This window comes from Polypterus senegalus, chromosome 4 (genome assembly GCF_016835505.1).
Source record: "Polypterus senegalus isolate Bchr_013 chromosome 4, ASM1683550v1, whole genome shotgun sequence".
Taxonomy (NCBI): Eukaryota; Metazoa; Chordata; class Cladistia; order Polypteriformes; family Polypteridae; genus Polypterus; species Polypterus senegalus.
The window spans coordinates 51,196,133-51,218,602 of NC_053157.1; the positions used below are offsets into that span (position 1 = coordinate 51,196,133).

Below are 22,470 nucleotides of genomic sequence, written 5' to 3' on the forward strand. Positions count from 1 at the left end.
CCTTACACATTCTGTCCTGGACATTGCAAACTGTCACAAGTGTTTCCAGTTTCCTTTGACCTTTGAAGTCATAGTTCATAGCCAGTGATAAGTGAAATGATTTGCACAAAAACTGTATTTGTCGTGAAACTCCGTGTTTTTGCTACTCACAAACATTTGCTAAATAAATTATGCCATTAACACAAAAAGAAAGGTGTTTAGTTTCTGTCTGAGAGCATCTTATATACATTAATTCCAAATGCATCTGCCTGTCATTTAGTGTTTAAATAAAGATCTCTAATGATGTAAAATATCATGTGTCTCACTTACTGTCACAAGTAGACATTTTGTTGAGCTGCCAGATGTGTTCTGGTAATACAATCCCAACTTTGTTAATTATGAAGGCAATATCTATTTAATATTTATATTAATGCATGTGTGTAGTTTAAAATGCAGAGCATATGTTGAATCTGTTGAAGATTCTGTTTTTATTATTTTGTATGTACTATTCAGGGGACACACTAAAGTTTCTGTGTACATCTGTTCAATGACAAAAAAGGCATTCTATTCTATTTATTTCTAATCTTGGCAAACTCAATCTTAAAGATGCATCGGAGACAGAAAAGTAAATCTTGAAGCTTCATGGTGCTTGGACAGTGCATGTCCTCAATCTCTTTGTAGGAATCAAGAAACAGAGAAGTTGTTAGGTACTGCATGGTAATGTGCACATTGGCGAGTTTTAGCAGGTGGAATATATGAACCACGCCACCTTTTTAAAAAATACAAAGAACTCCACAATGAGTATAGACATAAACAGATTTGATTTGACAGGTGTATGACAGATTACATGCATTACACAGCTACAGAAAAGACAAAAACTGGGAAAAAATTCAAAAGTTGTTTGACTGCTGGAGCTGGAATCTGAGACTCTGCACTGCCTGCTGTGCGGGATAATAAAGATGAACATCCCTGATATGCTACAGAGTTCCTACAGGGAGACTGCCTCCATCTATAGTGCAGCGTGTCCAAGCAACACAAAAACAAAAATCTTAAAAATGAACAATAAAAGAATTTCCTGTAGTTCTTTACTATGTTATTTAAACCACTCAATTAATATTTCCTGATGTTATAGCTTTCCAATGGCCCACAGTAAAGCAGCAGAAAAAAATTCCTTGAAACTAAAACATATTTAATCAAACTAGAACAAAAATGACCTAAATCATAACAGGTTTTATTTAGCAAGCTTAATTGGGCTGGTGCCCCATATATGCCATTTTAAACCACAAGTATAGATATGTTATTTATTTACATTTACTTACTTGGCTGATGCGTTTATCCAAGGCGACCTGCAACATTTATGATACAATTTTGGCTTTCCAATTCGAGCACAGGCAGGTCAAGTGACTTGGGTCTCGGGGTTTGAAGTCCAAAGCCTTAAACAGTACACCACACTACCTGCCTAAATTTAAATTAGTTTTAAAATGCTTCACTTAACAACACTCTTCCCCATGAACTTTGACTTGAAAACATACAGAATGTTTCAATATAGTTCTCATATGGTCTACACATTAGATTTGTATAGGAGACGCAGATAAAATTACTAGAGAGACAATCTTTAGAGTGGTTGGAACAGGAATGGCTCTAAGGCCAGAAAAGACAGAAACCAAAACATTGTAGTCAAATGCTAAAAATGTTCTGAACATTTCTTAGTTATCTTTGAGTAACTTAGGCATCTATCTTTAATCAGACAAAAATTAACCACAAAAGGACAACACCATGCAGCTGTCAAAATAACGTTTAAAAAAAGCAAAAAGGAAATTAACAGTTTCAATAACTAATAACACTAATTATGTCTACTGTCAGTCTCTTTTCAATCCATTCTTAACTTGGGAAATTATGAACACCACTTAAAGGACTGTGGGTAACTCTTCTAGGTACCACTCTGAGTGAAGTCCTAATAGAGTGCTGCCTACCTGCTTCCACTTACCGCTTATCAAAAGCACGGCTTTCTGCATAGCGTGAGCTAAAGCCTTACAGCTGTGTTTTAGACAGACTACTATGATTGCAAAATGGTGTTTCCTTTCCATGCAATAAAAGGGAACCTGAGTGTGCTGTGATGTTGAAACAAAGCAGTTTGTTCTTATCTAAGTATCAAATACATGGTGACTATGATTTTTTGGAGCACTTTGTCTCGAGGAAAGAAAATGAATGTATTGTTTCTTGTTGTGACAGCAATGCTTCCCATCATCTGCAAAGGTTTGTAAATCTTAATTTAATATTCCAATAATATTTATATTCTGAATTAATGTGAATGAAAAGAGCTTTTCAGAATCTATTGAATCTACATTTAACAAATTTCTCCAAATTTCTGAGTTTCTTTTTTATTTTTCTTGATGTTATGGTGTCATTTCATATTGTAATATTTATGGTATACTTGTATTCAAATGTATATGAGATGTAAGATTCTAGACTTGAGAGAAATAACTCTGAATGTAAAACTCAAATGCCTCTCAAAATATATGTGAAAGCAAATCGGTGGGTATGCTTTTGAAATCAGATGTGTGGTTTATTTGGCTGTTATAAGTTTTAATAAGCTACTTTGTCTATTAACTCAGAACATTACACTTTGCATGAAAACCAACAGATTCAGGCATTGGGAATGGTACAGAAAAGCTTAATATGACTGGCACAGATGGCTCTGTAGATATCAGCAGACTTGTGTTGTGCATTTTCAGGATCAGACTTTTCAAGCTTCATTGAATTTAATTTTTCTTTAAGGTGTTAATTTTTTTGTTGTTGTTGTTGTCTAAAATATTAAAGTTTCTTGATTACTAAAGTTTGTTCTGAGCATAAACCTTAGGATCTTGGCAAAGATAATTAGTTTATTTATTAATCATAGCTATTTTTATTTCCTAAATTATTATTGAAACTTGACAATAATAATTTGCTTTAAATGTTATATTCTTCTTGAATCCTAACTCACTTACCATAACACAATGCAATAAAGCTGTCCTAATTTAGTTACTATTATAGATAAAAAACAATTACTTTAAGACTAGGAATTCATTGTTTTAGAAGTTAGCAAGAATGTATTAATGTTGCCTTAATTTGTTATGAAAGAAAAAATGATTACTTCCTATTATTTATTTCTCTTACTTTGCTCCCTTGATGAGTAAGGGAATGGGGTTTCATATTTGGGTAAGATGTAGTAAACATGTTTTACCAATTTCAAATGAAGCCATTATAATGTGCAATGTTTAGCCTCATTTAAACAGATACTTTTTCCAGTTTTGGTTTTGTCCAGAGGTTCAAAAGTTTCACTCAGACACTCAGCATATTTCTGGCTGTAAGATGATTTAAGTTTTTGGAGAAAAATGGCAAATCTATTTTGGTTGATTTCTTTATCACTAGAATTCCCAAAGCCTATGAAAAAACTCGTAATCCCGGCCCACCTTAAATTCCTTCGCACCTCTCCGTCAGCATCTTTTGTTTTGTAAATGTGTTGATTTGCACAAGCAGCAAGCAGCCTGCTATCCCATCCCCTCACCCAGCACCGCAGTTCAGTTCGTAAAGAAGGTTCTCAGTGTTCAGTGTTTAACTTGGAGTGAATTGCCTCGAGCGGTAGAGCGTAAATAATATATCGTCATTTGAATACATACATTTCATGTATGTTCTGTGTCTACAACAATCTATATAAACACATTGTTAAAACAGAAACTTTTTCATGTTTTAGTAATAATTGACAGAATGTAGACATGAAGTGTATAATGTGTGAAGCCTGAAGTCCGAATATCAAATAAACACTTTCACAAAAGGTACAATTATAACAATTTCTGTGAAGTAATCTTCAGTAATGCCCAGTTACAGAAATAATAATTTCACAGTCCCAGAATGATTAATTTGAATTTAGAAAAGTATACACATGAATGTGAAGCAATATATTTTTAAGCAAGATGTTACTTTGCAGTTTGTGTATGTTCTTTGTAACAATTCAGAAATTACAAATTGATTGTTTATTTTACTGAATGAATGAATAATTTAGATGAAAACAAATTCTTTTTAGCTTTTTGGTGTTTTGTGCATTTTACATTTTCTTATCGTGTCTGATATTATTTACTAATAAGCCCAAAAATGGGCCACAATAAATTGGCTTCCATTTAGCAGTGAGTGTTGCTTGCCCGGGTGACTGTTATGCTTGTCATTAATTGTTAGTATAAATAGTTAATGAAGAGACCAAACTTCATAGAAAAAGTGAATGAAAAGCAAAGTGACAGGAGATAAGCATTGGAAGATATGATACAGAACAGATTACTTAATTCAGTGTTTCTCAACCTTTAAGTATTTTTGCGACCTGAGTTTTCATAACAGTTTTAATCGCGGGCGTGGCCCCCAACGTTTTTTTGAAAGGAGCCCACTAACACCAATTTGTTCTTTTTTAATTAATGATATATCATAGATACATATTTTATTATACCTGCTTAACTTTTATCAACATTTATCTAACTCTCTAATTTTTTTTCTAGTATCAGAATGTAGTTTAAGTTAATTTGTTTTGGTTTCAATAGATGTATTTCTCATATTTTCGATTCTTGTTTTCTTTTTTCACATCTTCACACCCCCCTTTTTGTTACTTTGCGCCCCCCCTAGGGGAACCTGCCCCACAGGTTGAGAACCACTGACTTAATCTATACTAATAAAAGGCAAAGCCCTCACTCACTCACTCACTCACTCACTCACTCACTCACTCAGGCAGAAATTTGGCAGGCTCATTCCTTACAGCTTACTTACAAAAGTTGGCCAGGTTTCATTTCGAAATTCTACGCCTAATGGTCATAACTGGAAGGTATTTTTCTCCATTAACTGTAATGGAGTTGAGCTGGAATGACGTGGGGCGGAGTTTTGTGTGACATCATCACGCCTCCCACGTAATCACGTGAACTGACTGTCACCGCAGTGCGTAGAAAACCAGGAAGACCTCCAAAAAGCGCTTAAGAAAACATGCATTATATAATTGAGAAGGCAGCGAAACAATAAGAAGTGAGCGAGTGACATATACTACCATATTCATGAGTGTTGCCAGCTCGGAAAGAAAGCAAGGTGTAAACCTAAACTTTAAATTAAGTTCATAGACAGGCTACCGCTGGCGTTTCACATACCCACAGGTAATGCGGGATACAAGTTTAATGAGAGGACGCAGGATATAAGCGAGAGTTTTGATCACTTTGTAACTAAGTTAAAATTGTAGGTGAAGGGGTGTGCTTATGCAAATTCGAGACTGTGTTTGTGGGGATTGACAGTTAAAGGCGGGTGGGGAGTCACGTCATCATCTCCCTCCCACCTCATTTTGCTCTGAGCTGAGCTCAGCTAACGCTGTCTTCGAAGCAACTTCGTCAGACTGCCACCAAATACTCACAGAAAAATCCACAAGTTAATACACACGCTGTCTCTAGAGTTTCTACACACTGAATCCTCCAGGCACTACTTACAAAAGGTCACATTGACAATCGTGTTACGTTATTTTTAAAATCTTTCCTTTTCTTAGCACAAGCACAGCTGAGAAGCTTGATGCATGTGCTCCATAACGTTAAAAATAATGCATTTAATCACACTTTGCATTACAAGCAAAGGGGAGCTTTTGTCAATGCATGATTTCCTGGTACACGATTACATTGATCAGCGCATCCGATTCATTTTACCCTCGCACCACCTTAGTTTGAGAAGAAGTATGAAAAAATATGAGGTTAACACAGAAAAACAGATCACCAATTCAAGCTTTATGAATAATCGATTCGCCATCAATAATTGTTTTGGTAAAGCCATCCTCCTTCCATTTTATAATTTTTCCGCCACTAGCCATGATTAAATGAACGGTAAAAAAGTAAGAGCAAAGCGAGGGTGACTTATTTAGGCAGGCATATATATGACAGCAACACTCATGACAATGTCAATCATGTTACGTTATTATTAAAATGTTTCCTTTTCTTTTTCATTACTTCTTTAACACACTACTTCTCCGCTGTAGGCGGGTATTTTGCTATATATATATATATATATATGAATGACCTCCAAAGAGCGCTGAGACTTTTGATATCATGAACGTGTCTGCAAACTGGGTCTCCTGCCCAGCAAAAGTCGAGCAGCCAGCGCGCATAGCTGTGCCGCCTTTGAGACGCTGACTGCGCTTCTGCCTTAAGTCAAAGTGAGCACTTTTAATTTTTTTCATCCTCCCCCTGCGCTATAGCCCAGACAAGTGCAAACACGGGACCCCTTTTCTACACCACGGCAAAATAATATTAAGGTGATTCACACTTTCTTTTGCACGTATACGATTATGAGGTCCTCACCTCGGATTATGAAGACACGCACAGGAGTGGAGGACTGACAGTGCCATCACAGCCGATTAATGGCGGGGCGCCTCACCAGTCTACACAAGACCCACCGACTGTCCCCAAAAGGCGCATCATAACGTCAGCAAACACATCTCTATACTATATAAAAGAAAAAGGCAACTTTCCTTTCTTTACACCTTTTTTCCTTTTATCCCAAACCAAAGCCTTTCTCTCTTAACACTGCAGAGGACACAAAACTAATTTTCTTTAAATGCCGGTAAGGCACATTACCAGAGGCACAAATTTGAACGTTCACATAGAAAATGTAATTTCAATGTACCTGTACTTCTTAAAACGTTAATGTTTTACTGTTTAATAACTTATAGACTATAATTTATTATTTTTCCCTTGCACTCAGTGACCAAACCTATACACACACATATAGACACATACAAACATACACACAAGTATATGTATGTGTATATATATATACACACACACACATACATACATACATACACACATATATATAATTTGTGTGTGTGTATGTATGTATGTGTGTGTATATATGATGTAGATAGGTATGTATGTATATATATATATATGTGTATATGTAGATATGTATATAGATATGTAGATATGAAGATATGTATGTGTATATATATATATATATATATATATATATATATGTATGTATGTATGTATGTATGTATGTATGTATGTATGTATGTGTGTGTGTGTGTGTGTGTGTGTGTGTGTGAAAACAGTAAAAAGGAGGCGTGTCAGACGTCGTGGTACATTTTCTGATGCAGCTGCTGAAAACAACTTCGTGATGCTGCCGCCAAATACACAAAACAATTACTTTGACAATCATGTTACATTATTTTTAAAATGTTTCCTTTTCTTTTTCATAACTTCTTTAACACATGACATCGCTGTGAAGCGCTGGTATTTTGCTATATATATATATATCACAGCGACACTCATAACAGTGACAAAACAATTACATTGACAATCATGTTACGTTATTTTCAAAATGTTTCCTTTTCTTTCTCTTTTCTTCTTTAACACACTACTTCTCCGCTGCCAAGCGCGGGTATATATATATATATATAGATAGATAGAGATATATATATATAGATAGATATGAGAACAACATATATATATATAGATACATAGATATATATATATATATATAGATAGATATGAGAACAACACTAATATCAATGACAAAACAATTACATTAACAACCATGTTACGTTATTTTTAAAATTTTTCCTTTTCTTTTCGTACCTTCTTTAACACACTACTTCTCCGCTGCGAAGCTTGGGTATTCTGCTAGTTGTACAGTGGTGTGAAAAACTATTTGCCCCCTTCCTGATTTCTTATTCTTTTGCATGTTTGTCACACAAAATGTTTCTGATCATCAAACACATTTAACCATTAGTCAAATATAACACAAGTAAACACAAAGTGCAGTTTTTAAATGATGTTTTTATTATTTAGGGAGAAAAAATCCAAACCTACATGGCCCTGTGTGAAAAGTAATTGCCCCTGAACCTAATAACTGGTTGGGCCACCCTTAGCAGCAATAACTGCAATCAAGCGTTTGATAACTTGCAATGAGTCTTTTACAGCTCTGGAGGAATTTTGGCCCACTCACCTTTGCAGAATTGTTGTAATTCAGCTTTATTTGAGGGTTTTCTAGCATGAACCGCCTTTTTAAGGTCATGCCATAGCATCTCAATTGGATTCAGGTCAGGACTTTGACTAGGCCACTCCAAAGTCTTCATTTTGTTTTTCTTCAGCCATTCAGAGGTGGATTTGCTGGTGTGTTTTGGGTCATTGTCCTGTTGCAGCACCCAAGATCGCTTCAGCTTGAGTTGACGAACAGATGGCCGGACATTCTCTTTCAGGATTTTTTGGTAGACAGTAGAATTCATGGTTCCATCTATCACAGCAAGCCTTCCAGGTCCTGAAGCAGCAAAACAACCCCAGACCATCACACTACCACCACCATATTTTACTGTTGGTATGATGTTCTTTTCTGAAATGCTGTGTTCCTTTTACGCCAGATGTAACGGGACATTTGCCTTCCAAAAGTTCAACTTTTGTCTCATCAGTCCACAAGGTATTTTCCCAAAAGTCTTGGCAATCATTGAGATGTTTCTTAGCAAAATTGAGACGAGCCCTAATGTTCTTTTGCTTAACAGTGGTTTGTGTCTTGGAAATCTGCCATGCAGGCCGTTTTGCCCAGTCTCTTTCTTATGGTGGAGTCGTGAAAACTGACCTTAATTGAGGCAAGTGAGGCCTGCAGTTCTTTAGACGTTGTCCTGGGGTCTTTTGTGACCTCTCGGATGAGTCGCCTCTGCGCTCTTGGGGTAATTTTGGTCGGCCGGCCACTCCTGGGAAGGTTCACCACTGTTCCATGTTTTTGCCATTTGTGGATAATGGCTCTCACTGTGGTTCACTGGAGTCCCAAAGCTTTAGAAATGGCTTTATAACCTTTACCAGACTGATAGATCTCAATTACTTCTGTTCTCATTTGTTCCTGAATTTCTTTGGATCTTGGCATGATGTCTAGCTTTTGAGGTGCTTTTGGTCTACTTCTCTGTGTCAGGCAGCTCCTATTTAAGTGATTTTTTGATTGAAATAGGTGTGGCAGTAATCAGGCCTGGGGGTGGCTACGGAAATTGAACTCAGGTGTGATACACCACAGTTAGGTTATTTTTTAACAAGGGGCAATTACTTTTTCATACAGGGCCATGTAGGTTTGGATTTTTTTTCTCCCTAAATAATAAAAACCATCATTTAAAAACTGCATTTTGTGTTTACTAGTGTTATATTTGACTCATAGTTAAATGTGTTTGATGATCAGAAACATTTTGTGTGACAAACATGCAAAAGAATAAGAAATCAGGAAGGGGGCAAATAGTTTTTCACACCACTGTATATAAATGCAAGTCTAATTCTAACTTACTCTTCTGAATATGAAAAAGATAAATAAAAAGGACAGCTAGTTAAACAAAGATACCAATTAAAGGTAAAAAACATCTTGGTTAATGTAAAACTGGTTGGAACAAAATTCTGCAGCCGCAGGGAGCTCCCAGGACTGAACTTGAGAACCAGCACACTAGACTACTTAACTAGAGTAGCATAACCCTTGATTGTACTGCAGATGAGCTCCCCATAACTGATCACTTTCTTATTTCATTCAATGTTAATCCTGAACTTTCCAACACTAAGCTTTCCCATCTCATGTCTTTCCTCAATATTAAGAATATTAACTTTGAGTCTTTTTCCTCTAGTATTAATTCCCTTATATACACTGATAATTTATCCACTCCTGAAGAACTGGTCTCACACTATAACACTGGACTTAATGGTATTCTTAACTCTGTCGCTCCATTAAAAACTAGATCTGTTTCTTTCTCCTTTTCTGCTCCCTGGTATTATACTCTCATTATTTCTTCCAATGAAGGAAACACCAAGTCATTGTTTTCACTACTTAACAATATCACACAGCCCCCGGATTCTTTACCTTCTCACCTTTACTCAACTGAATTTTGCAATTCCCTCATGTCGTTTTTAATGAAAAAATCCAGAAGATTCACCAGTCTCTCTGTACAGATTCCCCCTGTACTGCATTTGAATTTCACCCATCAACTCACTCATTTTCCTCTTTTCAGCTTCCTACCTTCTCAGAAATCTCAGATCTTGTCTGTAAGTCTAAGCCATCTACCTGTCGACTGGACCCACTCCCTACAGTTCTGTTCAAAGCCTGCCTCCCCTCTCTGATCCCCCTTATCTCTGTCATAATTCATTCTTCTCTCACTACTGGTACTGTTCCTTCATCTTTTAAAACTTCTGCAATAACCCCAATACTGAAAAAACCTGGTGCCGATCCGACTAATTTCAGTAATTTTCGTCCTATTTCAAATCTTCCTTTCATTTCCAAAATTCTTGAAAAAATAGTGGCTATTCAACTTCATTCTTATTTATCTCAAAATAATCTCTATGAACAGTTCCAGTCTGGTTTTTGTCCCCTACATAGTACAGAAACGGCACTTATAAAAATTACTAATGACTTTCTTATGGCAGCTGATTCTAGTTTAATTACTATTCTCATCCTTCTTGATCTGAGTGCAGCCTTTGGCACTATTTGTCACACTACTCAATAGATTATCTTCGATTGGCATTACCCACACTCCACTAGACTGGTTCAGATCCTACATCTCAGGTCACACTCAGTTTGTTCAACTTAAAACGTTCACATCCCAACCCACCACTGTTACTTCAGGTGTGCCCCAGGGCTCTGTCCTGGGCCCCCTCCTTTTCATTATTTACCTCCTTTCTCTTGGCAATATCTTTTGTAAATATAACATTAGCTTCCATTGTTATGCTGATGACACCCAGCTCTATCTCACTAGCAAACCTACTGCTTCCTTTCCAGCCTCCTCCCTTACTGATTGCATAGCAGAAATCAAATCCTGGTTTTCTTCAAACTTTCTTAAATTAAATAGGGACAAAACTAAGGTTCTCCACATTGGTACAAAATCAACATTACCCAAAACTGATCATTTTTCATTTGTTATTGACAATTTCTCTGTCTTCCCTTCCCCACAGGTTAAGAGTCTGGGTGTCATCCTTGACAGTACTTTATCCTTTCAGTCCCACATCAATAACATCTCCTGTCTGCATATTTCCACCTGCGTAACATTAATCGTATTTGACTCTCCTTCACTCCCCACACCACTGCTATCCTTGTTCATAGCCTTGTCACTTCTCGTCTGGATTATTGCAATTCCCTTTTCTTTGGTCTTTCTTGCAGATCTCTTTATAAGCTTCAACTGGTCCAGAATTCAGCTGCCCGCATCATTACTAGAACCCCCTCTATTCACCACATCACTCCTGTTTTGCAGCAGCTTCTTTGGCTTCCAGTTAAGTTCAATTCAAAATTCTCCTACTAACTTTTAAGGCTATCCACAACCTTGCCCCTCCATATCTGTCCGACATCTTCCATGTTGCCATTCCCTCCCATACCCTTAGATCCTCTTCCTCCATCCACTTGACTGTCCCTTTCGTCTGTCTTACCACTATGGGGAGCAGAGCATTCAGTTGCTCTGCTCCCCAGCTTTGGAACTCACTACCACCTGAGCTTAGAAATATTGAATCATTTTCACTTTTCAAATCTAAACTTAAAACTCATTTCTTTAAGATTGACTTTTCTCTTTGATTACAACTGCTCTGTCTGATTTTAACTTCTGTATTTTACTTTTGTTTATAATCTGTGCTTTGTCTATTGTTCTGTGTCCTTGAGTGTTTAGAAAGGTACAGTGCATCCGGAAAGTATTCACAGCGCATCACTTTTTCCACATTTTGTTATGTTACAGTCTTATTCCAAAATGGATTAAATTCATTTTTTTCCTCAGAATTCTACACACAACACCCCATAATGACAACGTGAAAAAAGTTTACCTGAGGTTTTTGCAAATTAATTCAAAATAAAAAAACTGAGTAATCACATGTACATAAGTATTCACAGCCTTTGCTCAATACTTTGTCGATGCACCTTTGGCAGCAATTACAGCCTCAAGTATTTTTGAATATGATGCCACAAGCTTGGCACACCTATCCTTGGCCAGTTTCGCCCATTCCTCTTTGCGGCACCTCTCAAGCTTCATCAGGTTGGATGGGAAGCGTTGGTGCACAGCCATTTTAAGATCTCTCCAGAGATGTTCAATCGGATTCAAGTCTGGGCTCTGGCTGGGCCACTCAAGGTCATTCACAGAGTTGTCCTGAAGCCACTCCTTTGATATCTTGGCTGTGTGCTTAGGGTCGTTGTCCTGCTGAAAGATGAACCGTCGCCCCAGTCTGAGGTCAAGAGTGCTCTGGAGCAGGTTTTCATCCAGGATGTCTCTGTACATTGCTGCAGTCATCTTCCCCTTTATCCTGAGTAGTCTCCCAGTTCCTGCCACTGAAAAACATCCCCACAGCATGATGCTGCCACCACCATGCTTCACTGTAGGGATGGTATTGGCCTGGTGATGAGCGGTGCCTGGTTTCCTCCAAACGTGATGCCTGGCATTCACACCAAAGAGTTCAATCTTTGTCTCATCAGACCATAGAATTTTGTTTCTCAATGTCTGAGAGTCCTTCAGGTGCCTTTTGGCAAACTCCAGATGGGCTGCCATGTGCCTTTTACTAAGGAGTGGCTTCCGTCTGGCCACTCTACCATACAGGCCTGATTGGTGGATTGCTGCAGAGATGGTTGTACTTCTGGAAGGTTCTCCTCTCTCCACAGAGGACCTCTGGAGCTCTGACAGAGTGACCATTGGGTCCTTCGTCACCTCCCTGTCTAAGGCTCTTCTCCCCCGATCACTCAGTTTAGATGGCCAGCCAGCTCTAGGAAGAGTCCTGGTGGTTTCGAACTTCTTCCACTTATGGATGATGGAGGCCATTGTGCTCTTTGGGGCCTTCAAAGCAGCAGAAATTTTTCTGTAACCTTCCCCAGATTTGTGCCTTGAGACAATCCTGTCTCGGAGGTCTACAGACAATTCCTTTGACTTCATGCTTGCTTTGTGCTCTGACATGAACTGTCAACTGTGGGACCTTATATAGACAGGTGTGTGCCTTTACAAATCATGTCCAATCAACTGAATTTACCACAGGTGGACTCCAATTAAGCTGCAGAACATCTCAAGGATGATCAGGGGAAACAGGATGCACCTGAGCTCAATTTTGAGCTACATGGCAAAGGCTGTGAATACTTATGTACATGCGATTTCTCAATTTTTTTATTTTTAATAAATTTGCAAAAATCTTAAGTAAACTTTTTTCACGTCATTATGGGGTGTTGTGTGTAGAATTCTGAGGAAAAAAATGAATTTAATCCATTTTAGAATAAGGCCGTAACATAACAAAATGTGGAAAAAGTGATGCACTGTGAATACTTTCTGGATGCACTGTACCTACAAATAAATAAAATGTATTATTATCTTATTATTAAACCTATTATTTGAACATGATCAATTTCCTATCATTATTAGTATTGTTGTTGTTGTTGTTATTGTTATTTTTTTGGTGAAACTTTAACATTATTATCAGAAAGCTACAAAGCATCATCATGATTTCCAAGGACACCACAATGCCATTTTGAGGCTTGGTGCCTTACAATTGTGATGTCATTCATTCTCAAATGTGACCTCCTACTCTATGCTGGGAGTAAGCTTAGGATGCTTCATAACTACTTGTCATGCCCTACTCTAGGGTAGGACAAATTCTTATCCTAGTCAGATTTTTAGTTTAATTCCTAGGAATAATTCTGATATGCTTGATAAATAGTGGCACAAGTGCCAAGGGATAACATGGCCTCACCTCATCCTAGTCAGGGACTGTATACTGCACTTTAGGAACTTGACTGGATTGTACTGACCACCTGCCAGTTCTTCCTGTTTCAACTAAATGAACAGCTGGGTTCCTTTTTCTCTGGCTCTCTGATGTGGTGATGTTAATATCTCCTGCTGTTCTGCAAAGCCTAAATGCCCCCTCTTTTCTTCTCCTTCTCTTCTCATAAATCTTGAGATTTGAACCACCAAAATCTTTTTGAAACAGAAACCTTCAGGCCTTGTCCTCACTAGTAATGCAAAAGATCACCACATAAACATTCCCAGATTATCTTCAGAGTGGTTGGTTCATTTTACATGCATGGGACGTGCATAACTATACAAAATAACTATTCATGGTGGCTCTAAAATCGCTACTGACCCCTACTCTCTTTTCTGTTCCTTTTTCCGGTTTCTTTGTGGTGGTGGCCTGCGCCACCACCACCTACTCAAAGCTTCATGATGCTCCAACAATGATGGACGGATTAAAAGGCAGAAGTCTACGTGACCATCATCATCATCAAGCCCTTCCGTGAGAACCCTAAATCCAAAGAGGACTGTTTCATTTATGTTAGGTAGAATGCCCAGAGGGGACTGGGCGGTCTCATGGTCTGGAATCCCTACAGATTTTATTTTTTCTCCAGCCGTCTGGAGTTTTTTTGTTTTTTCTGTCCCCCCTGGCCATTGAACCTTACTCTTATTCGATGTTAATGTTGATTTATTTTGTTTTATAATTGTGTCTTTCATTTTTCTATTCTTTAATATGTAAAGCACTTTGAGCTACTGTTTGTATGAAAATGTGCTATATAAATAAATGTTGTTGTTGTTGTTGTTGTTGTGCTTTTTATTACAGCTCTTTCTCAAATTGGCCAACATGTTTTGGCACTTTAACTTTAAAAAAGCAAGCCGTTTGTATTTACTATTTACAACAGCCACTAACATACACAGTATGCACTTGCCTTGAAAATTATTGTCTCAATTAAATCTGTTTTGAGAAATCTTCTGAAATGCTTTAAAAATGTGCTGACAGCTTGTTTTACCTTCACATAAAATAATTTCCAATTTTACTGATAAAATACAGTTTTGCTCCTTTACTTTTGCTTTCTTTTTCTGGTTCTTATCGTAAAGCCAGAGACAGAAGAATTACATAAGGATAGGAGAAGCAGAAGTGTAATACTGGTCTGTTGGAAAATAGGAATTACTGTAATACTGGAGCCCCAAAGCCCCAATACATATAGATATGGGTCACCAGTAGTGGTAAACCCTGTAATTGTGAAGGAAGCTGCAGAAAGGAATTCTTTCAAGGCATCAGCCTTAGTAAGGGGTCATGGGCAGAGATAGGAAGGCATGGCAACAGAGGAATTGTACATGGGACAGAACTGAGAACGTGGAGACATTATAAACCATGGATCACTTTAGAGGCTGTTTAAGCAGGATTCAGCATTGTGAAATAAGTACAGCTGAATAGTTGAATAGTAACTCAAAATTGAGCAAGCAAATCAAAAATAAAAAATATTATTCATTACTTTTATTTTCTTGTTTGTTATTTTCAGTTTTTCAGTTTTACGAGTAGTTTATTTAACCATTATTTTCATATGCTTTTGGAAGTCTATTTTGTTCCAGGTAAGACTTGCACACTGGATTTTTGTTGCAATATTTTTTTTCATATATTTTGTAATTCTATGATATCAGGTAACCTCACACTATTTAAAAATTTGGAACAAGCTGATCTAAAGTCTTATACATATGAAAGCCACCAATGAGGGCCACTGGATAATTCACCCAGACTAAAAGTACCACTTAGCATTGACAAGAAACCAACAGAAGATTCTGCAAATATCAATTTCCTAGCAAGTTTCTAATGGATTGGTAGGTTTTTGAAAATTGTTTTGCTGGATGTAAATATTTAAAGAAAACAGCAAAGCACTGTGATTGTTTATGGGTACTGACACCATGAAGATTTTAATTTCTTATTTCTTTATAGGCCAACATAAAGCTCCTGATACTGTCACTGAAAAGAAGGGAAATTCTGCTGTGCTGCCATCTAATTTTGCATATGAGCCATTGGCAAGCGGTGAAAAGATAAATAGTATATGGCTAAAAAATGATCATGTGGTAAAGAATGCAGAAATCGTGTTAAACTGTTCAGCATACACAAGAACATGCAGCAAGAACAAGGACAACCGATTTCAGTTAATAGGAAACATCTCTGACAAAAATGGCTCAGTGCTGCTAAAAGATCTGCAGTTATCAGATACGGGGCCATATTACTTCCGTCTGGAGTTCCCTGACAACAAATCAAAATCCTTTACATTCACGGAACCAACCAACCTAACAGTTCAAGGTAAAACAGTATATTTTTTATTTATAATAAAAGAAAGGAATGATTTAAAACTGCTGAATGAAGATTTCACTGTGAAAGTATCCATATGCACAAATATACTTCTTCCAAATGTCCAGCTTTCCTCAGTCACCTTTCCTGCTTTATAATTCTGTTAACTGGTACAGGACATTATGTTTTTTAGCCACCTGACTGAACAATCTGCTTGAAGAGTACACTACCACTCAAAGCAGACAGAGAGGACTGATACTAGAATTATAGTTGGATTATTAGGGATCACCATGTGCTTATCTATTGGTAATGCATCCATTTATTTTGTAATGAAAATAAGTAATTTGTGAATTGTGGCTCTCTTGCTTAGTATCTGTGAGTTTTAAATATATATTTATAATTCTCAGGACATTTTAATCCCATCCTGGATCCAATAGAGCCAGAGTTTACCACCAAAGCATTTAGCATAACACAAGAATCAGTCTCAGAATGGACGGCAGCCCACTGCAGGGTCCACTCACTCACGCTTTACAATATCAATTAATGTAAAATGTACTGACTTTGAATGTGGGAGGACATTCTGTGAAAATAAAAGAAATGACTTGGAAAAAATGTGCTGACTCCACACAGGAGGTGGACCTTTGAGGTAGCATAGCTAACCACTGCACCACCTAGCTGCCTTGTTCTAAAACATAGCACAATGGATTTCACAATGAGCCAGTTTGGCCACAAATCACCCTGTGTTTGCTTGTCTGACCCTTTACAGCTGATTCAGTTTAAGTTGTCAGCAGTGGTTTATGTAATATACAGTGCGTCTCATAAATTTGTCATGGTTTTCTGCAGGATTTTAATTGCTCTTTGCCAACTGTGAATTGCTTCTTGTAAAAGCTCAGTACAATACATGCATACCCTTACTGTGAAGTGTTTATCAGATAGATAGATAGATAGATAGATAGATAGATAGATAGATAGATAGATAGATAGATAGATAGATAGATATCATTGTTTTTGTTAAGAAGTTGATTTTGTCCCAAACACTGTGAAAGCTTATTTCCAACACTCATTTTTTAATTTCAATTGTGTTATTTTACAATCATGATTGGTTTATTTCAGCAATGTATTGCTTTTTCTGTGGTTATTCTGCCACATCTTTGAGGTTTTGATTCTTGCTCCAGACCCAATTCTGCACATTTTTAAATAACATAACAAGTTCAAATAACATAATGAGAAATAGAATTAAGGACATCAACAGTGTCCTAAAAAATAAACGGTCAAAAGAAAATGATTGTAAATGCAGTAATAACAGTAAAAATACAACCCCACCCTCACCCAACCACAAAATTTGCCTTTTTCAAAAGGTAAAAAGAAAACAGGCAGGCAAAACCTAGGAGGAAAATGCAGCCCAAACATTAGGCCCCAGACAGGAGTTGGACAGTGACAGTAATCAATGGTCATCTGGCTCCGCAGAATTTCTTTAAGATCACACCACTTTGTAACATATGAAGAGGATGAATCATGGCTCCTGGCCACTGAGACGTCTACGAAAGTAAGATTGAAAAATGAGGCTTGTCAAGATACAAAGGAGATACTTCATTACACTTACCTCAGAAGTCAGATATTAGAGCTGGGAATGACATTAGACCCGAGTTGATCATGTTCTAGTAAAACATTCAAAAAACCAATATGGACGTGTCCAGAAGAAATCTTTTATTGAGCTTGCTCCATCAGAAGAAATACTGTAGCATTTGAATATAATGCACCGCGTGGTAGTTTGCACATCCAAACACCATAGCAATATGTCCACAGATAGAAGTTGAACAGTACTATGTGTACGACTTAGCTAACGAAACACAAATAGACAGAAGTCCTAATAAAGAATATAATACAGGGGTGTCCAACTCCGGTCCTGGTGGGCCACAGTGACTGCAGGTTACTAACCATCATCTTACTTAGTGAGCTGTTTTTGCTGCTGATTAATTTGTTTTGCCTTAGTTTTTAATAGACATGACTCAGACCTCTTAATTGTTTCTTTTTCCTTAATAAGCATCTGGACAAAATTCAGACACAAAACAATTTGCCACATGACCAGCTAACCTGAAAATAAAGAAAGGTGAAGGTCTCTGTCATGTTCATCTGCTAAGGTCACCAAAACATCTTGATGGTGGTTTTAAAAAAAACAGAAAATCAGCAGTCTACTGTGGCAGAATGAGAGCAGCAACAAGTCATAATATTCAATAACAGCTTTAATTCACAGCAAGAATTGGCTCTCATTAAGAAACTGGAGTGAAATTGGCTGTGAGTTTGACATTCCAATTTAGCTGGTCATCTGTTGGTTTGTTTCACATCTCATTTCTGTTTGGCTGCCATTTAATGAAGAAACTAATCAATTCAGAGGACTGAATCCTTAAAAATTAAAATGAAGGGAAAAGGAGTTAATTAGCAGTGAAAACTGCTCACTGATTAGGAAAAGGGTTGGAATGAAAACCTGCAGCCACTTTGGCCTACCAGGAGTGGAGCTGGACACCCCTGGTATAATACTACAGCTTTCACAAAAGTTGCCATACATGCGGGCGGTATACGTTGCCATTTTGGATTGACATTATGATCTGAAGTTGGACAACCTTGGGCTTGACACACCAGCATCGAGTTTTCAAGATGGAAGTCCAACTTAAGGGAACATTCCTATTGAAAATTCCAACTAGGAATTTTCGACTTCCTACTTCAAATTGAATGCAATAAATATAAACCTAAGGTTTCCAGTAAGAACCTAAGAAAGTTTTCACACCTGTTAGGCTTAGAGAAAACAGCCTCTGCTGGATAAAAGTGAGAGAGAGATGACAGGTCCAGTAAGATAAACATTTGAGGAAGGGAAGGGATATTAATGTGAAAAACAGTAGACAGAAATTTTGCAACAGACAACTACAAAGCTGAGACTGGGCGGCACTCCCAAAACATATGCAATAAAGTACCTGTGATGCTCACCTGGCAGAATAGACAATACAGATCATTGTACAGAAGCACAGCAAAATGCTTTCTGGGAGTAGAATAAGTACAATGAACAATCCTAAACTGAATTTTTTGAAGATTGGGGTTCTTAGATGAAAAAAAAAAAATACTACTAAAATAGATTTTAAAGAAGGTGGGGGTTCTAAGGGAAGGTCCTGCTGTTGAGCACAGAGAATTGGTAAATGTCGATATGAGGCCTTGCAGAGATGAGTGTATAGTGATGCCACAGATCTCGAGGTAGAGGATAGAGAGTTTCAAAAATTGTAGAGTTGATCAGAAGAAAGAGAGGTGCAGACCCCATTCCGTAGATAACTATGCACCCAGTCATCAAGTGTAGGCATACATCTGATATACAGCAGGTACCTGTATTTGTCCATTCAAAAGTAAAAATATACAGTATATCCAGATGATTGAATAAAAATTAGAGTCCCTTCAAATGTGTACAAAGTACTAAGGACCCTGATTTTCAGCAGTGTGCAACCTGGGAAGAATCTCTGGGAGGGTCACCAGCCTATCACAGAGGAAGGTGTCACCTGAATCCACACTCACTCACATTGTGTCAATTAACATCTGCTAAACAACAATGGTCAGTGATTGGTATAACGTTATGTTTGCATAATGAGTGGCGTCACTCCATATATAAGATCATCCATCCATTCTTTTTTTCTCAGCTGCAGAGGAACACCAGCTTAAAAAAATCTTTTCTTTCCATCTTAATGCTGCACAGGACTCGGTTTTTCATACCTTCACCAAAATGGAGTGTAAACTGCATTATAAAGTAGACGGATGTGTTGGGTTCAAGTTTTAGCAGTAGCAGGAAATAAAAGCACTTTTGATATTTTATAAACATAAAATGAGATGATTTTCAATGTGGTGGAATTCAAACATGTTAATTAATGAACGAAACTTATCCGCTACCAGAAGTTCCTCTGAGTCAGTAATCGGGCAGGAAACACCTTGTCCATCTGCATCATTACTATTATCCTTTCAGCAAATTCTTGAAGAGGGAGCATTCATCACAGCAGTCTGTTACATAATGATCAAAATGGTCAGAGAAATAAGGGTAGAGGTCTATTTTATAACAAATGAGTTTGCATAACAGTGCTGAATTAATCCTTACGTATCATATTCTGAGTGGTTAAAAGACACGAGGTGTTTTAGCATACAGCACAACCAGCCTAAAATAAAAGTCTTTCTCCATTATATCCTTGTTCTTCACTATCACTTGAATTCAGCTCTTAGTCTGTTTTGAAAACTATATATATGCCAACTTGCAAGTCTTACTATATGAATGAAAGAACATTATATTAGCCAGTTTCTTGAACCCTCCCCCTGGAACATTCTGCTTGTTTACTTGACCATTACAGCAGTCTTTTTATGACATTTCTAAAACAAATGTGTATATACAGTTCAACATGCACTGCAAACAAAAATACTTAACTGCTGTCATCTCTATAACTTGTCCCGATCATTGTATGTATGAAATATGTGATTTTTCTACTTCCAAACACTTTCATGTTATGTTGAATCGAGAGTCTAACACTACCAAATAACTCACACACTCATACAAACACACACAAAAACAGTGATGATGTGTTCTGTCATTTTATGCTGCCTTATTACATTTTCCTGCTGTGGGCGTCAAAAGAACAGGAAGCAAGATGTGGCAGATACAGGTGACAAATCACGATTCCAGTCAGATTCTGCTCTTTTTACTGAAAAAAATTGGATAATGTATAGGGCCAGAATTAAAAAGATAAAACATGGTTGGAAGTGTATGTTTGTGATAAATACAGTGGTGTGAGAAACTATTTGCCCCCTTCCTGATTTCTTATTCTTTTGCATGTTTGTCACACAAAATGTTTCTGATCATCAAACACATTTAACCATTAGTCAAATATAACACAAGTAAACATAAAATGCAGTTTTTAAATGATGTTTTTTATTATTTAGGGAGAAAAAAAATCCAAACCTACATGGCCCTGTGTGAAAAAGTAATTGCCCCCTGAACCTAATAACTGGTTGGGCCACCCTTAGCAGCAATAACTGCAATCAAGCGTTTGCGATAACTTGCAATGGGTCTTTTACAGCACTCTGGAGGAATTTTGGCCCACTCATCTTTGCAGAATTATTGTAATTCAGCTTTATTTGAGGGTTTTCTAGCATGAACCGCCTTTTTAAGGTCATGCCATAGCATCTCAATTGGATTCAGGTCAGGACTTTGACTAGGCCACTCCAAAGTCTTCATTTTGTTTTTCTTCAGCCATTCAGAGGTGGATTTGCTGGTGTGTTTTGGGTCATTGTCCTGTTGCAGCACCCAAGATCGCTTCAGCTTGAGTTGACGAACAGATGGCCGGACATTCTCCTTCAGGATTTTTTGGTAGACAATAGAATTCATGGTTCCATCTATCACAGCAAGCCTTCCAGATCCTGAAGCAGCAAATCAACCCCAGACCATCACACTACCACCACCATATTTTACTGTTGGTATGATGTTCTTTTTCTGAAGTGCTGTGTTCCTTTTATGCCAGATGTAACGGGACATTTGCCTTCCAAAAAGTTCAACTTTTGTCTCATCAGTCCACAAGGTATTTTCCCAAAAGTCTTGGCAATAATTGAGATGTTTCTTAGCAAAACTGAGATGAGCCCTAATGTTCTTTTTGCTTAACAGTGGTTTGCGTCTTGGAAATCTGCCAATGCAGGCTGTTTTTGCCCAGTCTCTTTCTTATGGTGGAGTCGTGAACACTGAACTTAATTGAGGCAAGTGAGGCCTGCAGTTCTTTAGACGTTGTCCTGGGGTCTTTTGTGACCTCTCGGATGAGTCGTCTCTGTGCTCTTGGGGTAATTTTGGTCGGGCCGGCCACTCCTGGGAAAGTTCACCACTATTCTATGTTTTTGCCATTTGTGGATAATGGCTCTCACTGTGGTTCACTGGAGTACCAAAGCTTTAGAAATGGCTTTATAACCTTTACCAGACTGATAGATCTCAATTACTTCTGTTCTCATTTGTTCCTGAATTTCTTTGGATCTTGGCATGATGTCTAGCTTTTGAGGTGCTTTTGGTCTACTTCTCTGTGTCAGGCAGCTCCTATTTAAGTGATTTCTTGATTGAAACAGGTGTGGCAGTAATCGGGCCTGGGGGTGGCTACGGAAATTGAACTCGGGTGTGATACACCACAGTTAGGTTATTTTTTAACAAGGGGCAATTACTTTTTCACACAGGGCCATGTAGGTTTGGATTTTTTCTCCCTAAATAATAAAACCATCATTTAAAAACTGCATTTTGTGTTTACTTGTGTTATATTTGACTAATGGTTAAATGTGTTTGATGATCAGAAACATTTTGTGTGACAAACATGCAAAAGAATAAGAAATCAGGAGGGGGGCAAATAGTTTTTCACAGCACTGTACTTGTGATAAAAGACATTTGAAATTAACT

The 22,470-nt window shown here is 37.5% G+C and overlaps 1 protein-coding gene across 1 annotated transcript in view; it reads left to right on the forward strand.

Moving 5' to 3' along the window:
• Nucleotides 1–1,990: 1,990 nt before the first annotated feature.
• Nucleotides 1,991–22,470, forward strand: part of LOC120527330 (sialoadhesin-like) — a 45,602-nt gene continuing 25,122 nt past the window's right edge. The window contains exons 1-2 of the mRNA XM_039750610.1: nt 1,991–2,235; nt 15,678–16,037. Coding sequence (XP_039606544.1) covers nt 2,139–2,235; nt 15,678–16,037 — 457 coding nt within the window. The 5' untranslated portion in view covers nt 1,991–2,138. The remainder of the gene's footprint in view (nt 2,236–15,677; nt 16,038–22,470) is intronic.